The sequence below is a fragment of the Bombina bombina genome, chromosome 11 (genome assembly GCF_027579735.1).
Source record: "Bombina bombina isolate aBomBom1 chromosome 11, aBomBom1.pri, whole genome shotgun sequence".
Taxonomy (NCBI): Eukaryota; Metazoa; Chordata; class Amphibia; order Anura; family Bombinatoridae; genus Bombina; species Bombina bombina.
This window is the reverse complement of record NC_069509.1, coordinates 173,173,915-173,183,914: the sequence shown is the minus strand read 5'-3', so window position 1 is coordinate 173,183,914 and position 10,000 is coordinate 173,173,915. Positions and strand designations below refer to the sequence as shown.

The following is a 10,000-nucleotide window of genomic DNA, read 5'->3' as shown; positions in this document are numbered from 1 at the left end:
GCCACCAATCAGCAAGCACAACCCAAGTTGTGAACAAAAAATGGTCCGGCATCAAAACATTCCATTCTTGACATGATATAGGGGCTGACAAAATAATCAAAATTTTGGAATTTTTTAGAAATATCTATTGTTGACTTCCGTTTGTGGGAGGTGCTTGGACGGACGCGTGCAACTGGCGTCCCGAGTGCTCCATCTACACACAGGCACCCTCAGGCTTTTCCACGGCCGTTGTGGCGGCAGAGCTAAGCCGCTCTGGCCAATAGTCGTGTCCGGCCTGGAAGGATATACACCCCAGGCTGTGGTACACCCTCTGGATAGCGGGAAGTCAGAAGGCCGAGAGACTCGCCGGCCTGAGTCGCAGGCGTTACGAGCAGACCCACCACGTTGTGTGCCCCCTTGGCCGGTCCCCCAAGACCCCGGTGTCCAAAGGAAAAGAATAGGGTGGTAGATAAGGTCCCCCTGACAACTGATTGACCCGGGATAGGAGGCCGAAGTAGGGAAGAAGGAGTCAGCAAGGTAAAGGCTGGCGATTTAACAGAGCTAAGAAAAGGTGGCTCTGGCTGAGACGGTTATGCGTATGCTGGCCGGAGGTGTTGCTATCCCTTCTAGAAACTGGGAAACAAGGGGAAATTTCAAGCTGCAAAGTTTATCGCTGGCTAGTTGCACATTAACATTCACCTGGATTGCTGCATGGCTCCCTGTCCTGGGATAGGAGACGAGAGGAGGATATCTGACTTTTGGCGTACCCAATCTATTACACAGAGAAGTAAGCCTGCTGCGGAATAGCAGAAAGAAACCGAAGCAGGTCCAGAAGGAAAAAGAAGGAAATAAGAGATAAGTTTTTCTTTCCCCTGCCCTATAAATTTGCTGACATAGACTGTATTATGCACCTGTAACCGCTATTATATTGAAAACTGAGTTGCTGTAAGGTCGTTGAACTTGAATGACTTTGCTGGGGTTTCAAAAAGTTTATGATCAACAGGGTAGGTGTTAGATACCTGGCATAACAAAAGAAACGGATACTTGCTTGGAAAGCAAAGGGTGAGGGCTGCTGTTTGGAAGCCTACACTTTTGGTGGAGAACTAACGGTTGAAGGAATCTGTATGCTAACTATGCTTTATTGGATTTGGTTAAACCGTTAACAGATATTGTTCGTTTTCTGTTTTTTCTTTTCTGGTGTTCTTTTTTTGCAGGTCTGGTCTTATGGACTTTTTGTATGTTCCCTCTCTTCTTATTTTTACAAAATAACCCCGGTACTGTTTTTTGCAAACCAATGTTAACCGCAGTGATACTTCAATAGGAGGTATACCGCAGATTGTAGGCTCTTAGTTTAAAAATCTAGGGTAAACAATTATATAAGCTATAGATAAGTATTGACAGAAGTTTTTTCAACCGGCTGGGCATTGAGATCTGAAAATACTCCAAGATATCTAGAAAGGTCGTATTGCTACTCTAATCTCACTCTGCTATTTGTCTTTTGTTTTTCTTCGATGTTTCGCTTTTTTTGTAACACAGAAGGCTGTCTGGTCAGCTGGTTCCGAGCGGCCTCAGATATTGCATCTGAAATAAGTTAGAGTGAATATTTTAAGTACTTATGAATGTATAATACCTGAGGTATAAGACTATTGAGGTTATGTGATATCAGATACTGTAAAGTTTTTGGGAGAAACTCCTAGAGGGAAGATAAAGTATCTCTGGGCTTTATCTGAGCCAAAAATAATAAGTGAGATGTATTAATACTGGGAGAGCCTATATTTACGAGTCCGTAAGTTAACTGCATTTACAAAGTACTCAATAGGCGTTACTGAGCCCATATAATCGGGCAAGACTATAGGATCACTAGACTACACACACACATAAGGTACAAAGTTCCTTATTACACGTAAATTCACACACTTATCTAACACAAAAAAAAAAAAAATATATGCCCCACTAGGCAGTGCACCTTTTTTTTTTTTCCTTTTTTCAAAGACATTTGACATTCTCACTTTTTACACTCTTTAAAATTCACGTAAGGTCACGCTGTTGTTACAGCCTTCTCTTTTCCCTTTTTTTTTTTTTTTTTTCTTTTTACACTTACACATTTATGGATAAATTTTTGGGAATCAGTAGAACTGATACAGGTATAATGCCACCAAAAACAAAAGATAGGAAACCCAGGTCCAGTGTAGGAAGCTCAGAAATAAGTATAGGGGACTCTACCCCAGCTCCAAACATGATGATAGATACAAACAACTTAGTAAAACAAATCTCAGACCTCTTTTTACCACAATTTGGAGAGGTTAAGGCAGAATTAGCATCTCTGACAAGCGAACTTAAACAGATATCAAGTAGATTAGGGGAGATAGAGAACAGGATTTCTGACGTTGAGGACCGACAACACACCCAACAGTCGCTGGTAAATACACATACTAAGACAATTGATACGTTGCAAGCACGACTGGATGATCTAGAAGATAGGTCACGTAGAAATAATCTGAAAATAGTGGGTCTCCCGGAGACTCCAGAATTTGCTGACCTAACGACCTTCATTACAACTACATTACCAGACTTACTAGACATGCCACCAAATAATACAGAGATAGTCGTAGAGAGGGTTCATAGACTGGGAGTAAAGAAAGATAATATTCCAAATTACAAAAGACCAGTTTTAGCGAAGCTTCTAAACTTCCAGGACAAACAGAGAATCTTATCATACTATAGAAAGAAAAGCATAGTAGAGGTTAACAAAGAGCGTATATATTTATTCCAAGATTTCTCTGCTGAGACTTTAAATAAAAGGAGACTGATGTCGCCCTGGTGTACGCAATTGATTGACGCAGGACATAAAGCCACAATGATTTACCCGGCCAAAATTAAAATCTTTATAGATAACAATATATTTACCCTAACAACAGTGGAGGAGGTCAAGCATTTTTTGGAAAAATGAGGAAAGCTAAAATTGAATTTTTGTATAACTGTTATCATCTGGTACACTCAGATGGATATTGGGTGGGCTGCTATGTACCGCTCCCCCCTCCCCCCCCCCCTCCCTTTTTTTCTTTCTTTCTTTTTTTTTTTTTTTTTTTTTCTTTCCCCCCTGTTTTTGGTTTCTTTGTTTGTGCTCCTTCTCCTCCCCGGTGCCCCCACCCCCTCCCCCTCCGATTCATCCTGGCTTGCAAGGTCAAAAGTTTTTTAAAAACTAGCAATAACAGAAATGAAAAAATCACTTAAGTTAGTATCCTGGAATGTCGGGGGGTTTTCTTCACCTGTTAAAAGGAAAAAAATAATTCAACATCTAAAAAGTCACAAGCCAGATATCGTTTTCCTGCAGGAAACTCATTTGAGCCTGCAAGAAACAGAGAAACTAAGGATGGGCTGGGTCGGGGAGATATATGCAGCACCTGCAGTTAAAAGAAAGAGAGGAGTAGTATGTATGTTTAGCAAGAATTTAGAATTTCAGCTAATATCCCAATATAGAGATACGGATGGAAGATATCTCATCTTAGAAATAGAGATTGATAAGTGTCACTATACGCTATGTAATCTTTATGCACCAAATGAATGTCAGCCAGACTTTTGGGATAAACTATATGTAAAATTAATCGAGGCAGTGGACTCTCAAATAATTATAGGAGGTGATTTTAATAGTGTATGTGTCCCTCAGCTGGACAGACTAAGGTCAAGTAGCTCTTATAGATCTAAGAAGGAAGCTAAGATTTTGAAGTCTTTTATGAAAGGTCTTGGGCTCAGGGACATCTGGAGAATACAACACCCAGATGAGAGAATGTTCACATGTGAATCCAAGACCTTCCGTACATTTTCCAGGATAGATATGTTCTTGGTGTCCGAAAAACTCCTACAATTAGAGATTAAGACGGATATCAAGAATATAGTTCTATCAGACCATGCCATTATTTCTTTGTCTGTCCAGCTGAGGAACAATAGAGAAAACCTTTGTGGTAAAAAAAATTTCCCCTCCTTTCTACACTCTAATATTTATTTTAGGAATTGGCTTACTCAAAAATGGAGGGATTATGCCTCACTGAATAATGATTATCTCCATAAGATTGAAATATATTGGGAGGCCGCAAAGGCGTGTCTTAGGGGCGAGATAAAGGCCTTCATGGTCAAACGAAAAAGAAAGCTTAAAGCAAGGGATCTTCAATTAACAAATGCACTGAAAAATAAATTCAGGAAATATATTGATAACTCAAGTAGAGAGAATTGGATTATCTATCAGGAGGCAAAGAAAGAGAGAGAGATCTTTTTAATACAAAATCAGCTACAAGAAGAGCTTAAAAATAAAGCTATATTTGGTTCTTTCTCTCAGAGATCAGCAAAAATGCTGGCGAATATTTCCAAAAGCAGAAGGAAAAATAACTATATTGGGTCAATAATATCTGAAGGCCAAAAATATAATACCCCAAAGGATATTAACAGACAATTCTATTTATTCTTTCAAAAGTTATATGCCACAGCAGAAGTTAATCAGGAGACGAAAAGTAAGTTTTGGACTAGTATTAAAATGCCAAAAATATCTGAAGAACAGCTAAATATGATTAACGAAGAGATTACAATGGAGGAGGTCTTAAAAGCAGTTAAAGAGTCAACGTTAGGGAAGGCCCCAGGCCCGGATCAACTCCCCATTGAATTCTATAAAGTACTTGCAGAAGAGATCGCCCCCATATTAACTAAACTGTTTAATAACTATTTTCTTCTGCATTTTAAGCCCTCTCAAAACTTTACGGCCTCCAATATTACACTCATTTTAAAGAAAGATAAAGATCCTAATTCACTAGATGCCTATAGACCAATCTCTCTCCTCAACAACGACTATAAAATTCTAGCAAACATATTAGCTTCGCGTCTTAAAAAGATTATAGGAGATGTCGTTCATCCAGATCAAACTGGTTTTATACCAGGGAGAACAGCACAAAAAAACATACGAAAGGCTATGATGTTGAGTGAATATATAAGGGAATCCCATAGGACAGGGTCAGATATAAAGCAAGATTTTGCTTTTCTGACAGTGGATGCAGAAAAAGCCTTTGACTCTGTCCTATGGGATCATTTGTTCACTACTTTAAGCAATTTTGGCTTTTCAGGACATTTTTATACATATATCTCTTTACTATATCAAAACCCCATTTCGTGTCTTAATATAAATAGTATTCTATCCCCACCTATAACTTTATGTAAAGGAACAAGACAGGGGTGTCCCCTCTCACCCCTGCTATTTGATTTGGCTATAGAACCCTTAGCTATAAAGAGTAGAGAAATATTAGAAGGTATCAGGATAAAACAACATAGGATGGTACTATCTCTCTATGCGGACGATATTTTATTTTATATAAGGAATTCTAGCAAAAATATTCCAATCTTAGTGGATCTACTAGCCGAATTTAGTAATTTCTCGGGTTATAGAGTAAACTTATCAAAATCAGAGATTATGTGGATAACTAAAAATAGAAATAGCCTTTTGAAAAACCCATTCAAACCAACGGATAATTATATCAAATATTTAGGAATTAAAATTTCTAGAAATCCAGAAGAATGGTATGACATAAATTTCACCCCTATTTGGAGGAAGTGTCTCTTGGAGATGCAGAAATGGAGTAGGATACCGATGTCACTTTCAGCAAAGATCGCTCTAATTAAAATGCGAATCCTCCCCAAAATCCTATTTGTCATCCAAAATGTTCCTGTGTTCATACGGAAGGCAGATATTACAAAGTTCAATGCAGGCTGTTCGCTCTTTCTGTGGACTCCTAAAAAACCACGTATTGCACTAGCCAGACTAATGCATCCAAAAGAAATGGGCGGTCTTGCATTTCCAAATCTGGCAAAATATAATCTGGCATGCCTGGCCAGAATAGCCTTGGACTGGCTAACCGAAGCCAACCACGTTACTAGCTTAGAGATGGAGGAGAATATAATAGCCCCCTATGCGCTGAAAGCAATACTACATGTATCATATAGTTCTAGAGCCCGAAAGCCCTTATTAAAATATACAATTAACAATGTAATCACAGCCTGGCTCAAAATTTGTAAACACCTAGAGATTAGACACACTCTATCTAAGTACTTACCTATCAGAGGAAACCCGGATTTCGAAAGTGGCTGCACATCTTCTGCTTTTGGAAAATGGTCAGCAAATAATCTGATCTATATCTGTCAGATGATAGACCCACTATCTAAACACATGAAATCATTTGAAACTTTAACTAGAGAATTTAATTTAGACAGGAAATCATTCTTTGCATATCTTCAAATTAGGCATTTTTTCTACAACCAAGAGGCTTTAGAGGGGGATACTTGGTCGTTAGGCACACTAGATTCAGTTATAAATCTGTTCTCCGCCGGAAATTATTCCATCTCATATATGTACCGTCAGCTTGTATCTAAGGATGCAGAGCCAAGAATAAATACTCTCGTATCAATATGGCGAAAAGATCTTCCGGAAATAGAGCGAGAATATTTTCTAAAGAGTTTTGATAGGGTTAGGAAGTTCTCCAGTAACATGGCAATAAGAGAATCACACGTAAAGCTCTTAAACAGAGCCTATCTCACCCCTAGCAGGATAGCTAAATGGAAAGGGAGTATGGCCTGTTATAGATGCAGATTTCCATATGCTGATCTGTTTCATATGTTCTATACCTGTCCAAAAATAAGCAAGCTATGGAAACAAGTGGAATTTTGGTTGAACAGATTTTTGGTAGTTAGTATCACACTCAAACCAGCATACATGTTTCTTCTGGTACAAGATCAGGCCCAAAATAAACCCTTGATCAATACAGTAATATTGTTAGTGAGACAGATGATTCTAAGAAAGTGGAAGGATAAAAACGTTCCAAGTATCGCCTCTGTTACACGAAAAATTCAATATCAAATGTTATTAGAACAGCAAGATCCATTAATGTTTGAGGAAAATAAAATTAAAAAGTACTTAGTAAAATGGGAAAAAGTCATTTTAGGTCAATCTAGGGAAGTTCAGCTACAAATACTAGCTTACTTCCGTAGATCACCAGATTTTCTACAATTAATACTCTCAGATAGGTACCCTGAATTTTGGAGACAATTCCTTGTTTAGGCCTGGATGGGGGGGGGGGGAGGGGGGGGCGGGGGGGGGGGTCCCGGAGAGGCCAAACTCCCTCTTTTTTTTTTTTTTCTCTTTTTCCTCTTTCCTCTGTTTTATTGTTCTCGTCCACTGAAGAAATTTTAACAAAGAGCCGATCTAAGTTAGAGTAGAGGAAGGGTGAAACAGGCTAAGATAAGGGCCCAGTAGTAGAATGGGCTCTTGGTCTATTTTATTTTATCTCCTTTTCGATGTGGAGCTGCGTCTCCATGAGAGTTTCTAATGTGACATGGAAGTCTGTCTTTAAAATATAGGCTCCTATATATAGGATGTTTTATTTTTGTATTTCTTTTTGTTTTTCTTTTTCTGTTGTATATGAGTTGTGTTTTTTTTTTCCTTCCTCTTGATGTATTGATGGAAAAACTGATAAATAAATAATTAAAAAAAAAAAAAAAAAAAAACATTCCATTCTTGCTTTTAAAATAAAGATAGCAAGAGAACAAAGAGAAATTGTTAATAGCAGTAAATTAGAAAGTTGCTTAAAATTTCGGCTCTATCTGAATCATGAAAGAAAACATTTGGGTTTAGTGTCCCTTTAATGTTGTATGTACAAGACTAGTAACTTTTTGCTCCCTTATACACACACCTCTATAAATAATAAATATATATAATTGTCGCCCATACAGTTATTACCTTCTTGTACTGACTTTTTCATCTGTCTCCTCACCATGATGGTTATCAAGATAACCGTTGGAATTAAAACTATAAAAAAACTCAGAACAACCCAGAGAATCCAATTATTGTCCTTCATGTGCAATGTCACCGGTGTAGCAGCCTCTGTAACAGAAAGGAATGACAGTTTACAAATAATTCTAATTTCATATGAAGACCTCCTTGTGTTATTTTTTATTTTTCAATTACCTATAATATATTGAATTCTGCACAGTGAAAAAAAATACTTTGCAATTTATGTTCATTATCTATTTTGCCCAATTTTCCTGTAATTTAAATCTGAAAATTGTCGTTTTTATATTGCCCCAAAAATGGCTGGATTCTATTCAGACCCCTGACCCTTCATTATGCTGTACAGTAATTGCTGGATACGTGCAGGAGTCAGGACTCGTCTTTATCTGTCCATTATTGCCTACAGCAAAAGAGACAAGATGAACGTACTAAAGGAGCTTTTCAAGGGGTATGTTTGTAGACTGCAAAACAGCTAAAATTTTGCAAACAAAATGACAGTGTTAAACGTTTATAAACAATTTATTCTGTATAAAGAACTTTTGCAATGCAGTGATTTATTGTGCTGATATATTTGTGTTTGTGTGTGTACTGTGTATGAGTGTGTATGTATATGTGTGTGTGTATGTATATGTGTGTGTACTGTGTATGAGTGTGTATCTATATGTGTGTGTACTGTGTATGAGTGTGTATGTATATGTGTGTGTACTGTATATGAGTGTGTATGTATATGTGTGTGTACTATGTATGAGTGTGTATGTATATATGTGTGTACTGTGTATGAGTGTGTATGTATATGTGTGTGTACTGTGTATGAGTGTGTATGTATATGTGTATGTACTGTATATGAGCGTGTATGTATATGTGTGTGTACTGTGCATGAGTGTGTATGTATATGTGTGTGTACTGTATAGGAGTGTGTGTATATATATATATATATATATATATATATATAAATATATATATATATATATATATGTGTGTACTGTGTATGAGTGTGTATGTATATGTGTGTGTACTGTGTATGAGTGTGTATGTATATGTGTGTGTACTGTATATGAGTGTGTGTATATATATATATATATGTGTGTGTACTGTGTATGAGTGTGAGTGTGTATGTATATGTGTGTGTACTGTGTATGAGTGTGTATGTATATGTGTTTGTACTGTATATGAGTGTGTATGTATATGTGTGTGTACTGTGTATGAGTGTGTATGTATATGTGTGTGTACTGTATATGAGTGTGTATGTATATGTATGTGTACTGTGTATGAGTGTGTATGTATATGTGTGTGTACTGTGTATGAGTGCGTATGTATATGTGTGTGTACTGTGTATGAGTGTGTATGTATATGTGTGTGTACTGTGTATGAGTGTGTATGTATATGTGTGTGTACTGTATATGAGTGTGTATATATAATCTGCCGACCGCACCCCGCCGCCACATACATTATCCCTATGTACCCCTAATCTGCTGCCCCTAACATCCCCGACCCCTATATTATATTTATTACCCCCTAATCTGCCCCCCCAACGTCGCCGCTACCTACCTACACTTATTAACCCCTAATCTGCCGACCGGACCTCGCCGCCACTATAATAAATGTATTAACCCCTAAACCGCCTCACTCCCGCCTCAAAAACCCTATAATAAATAGTATTAACCCCTAATCTGCCCTCCCTAACATCGCTGACACCTAACTTCAAGTATTAACCCCTAATCTGCCGACCGGACCTCACCGCTACTATAATAAATGTATTAAACCCTTAAGCTAAGTCTAACCCTAACCCTAACACCCCCCTAAATTAAATATAATTTAAATCTAACGAAATAAAATAAATCTTATTAAATAAATTATTCCTATTTAAAGCTAAATACGTACCTGTAAAATAAACCCTAATATAGCTACAATATAAATAATAATTACATTGTAGCTATTTTAGGATTAATATTTAATTTACAGAAAACTTTGTATTTATTTTAACCAGGTACAATAGCTATTAAATAGTTAATAACTATTTAATAGCTACCTAGTTAAAATAATTACAAAATTACCAGTAAAATAAATCCTAACCTAATTTACAATTAAACCTAACACTACACTATCAATAAATTAATTAAATAAACTACCTACAATTATCTACAATTAAATCAACTAAACTAAATTTCAAAAACAAACAAACACTAAATTACAAAAAAA

At 37.0% G+C, this 10,000-nt stretch overlaps 1 protein-coding gene across 1 annotated transcript in view; it reads right to left on the bottom strand.

The window, feature by feature from the left end:
- TNFRSF17 (TNF receptor superfamily member 17) overlaps positions 1-10,000 on the bottom strand; it is a 32,264-nt gene that overhangs the window by 17,182 nt on the left and 5,082 nt on the right. The window contains exon 2 of the mRNA XM_053694318.1: positions 7,751-7,894. Coding sequence (XP_053550293.1) covers positions 7,751-7,894 — 144 coding nt within the window. The remainder of the gene's footprint in view (positions 1-7,750; positions 7,895-10,000) is intronic.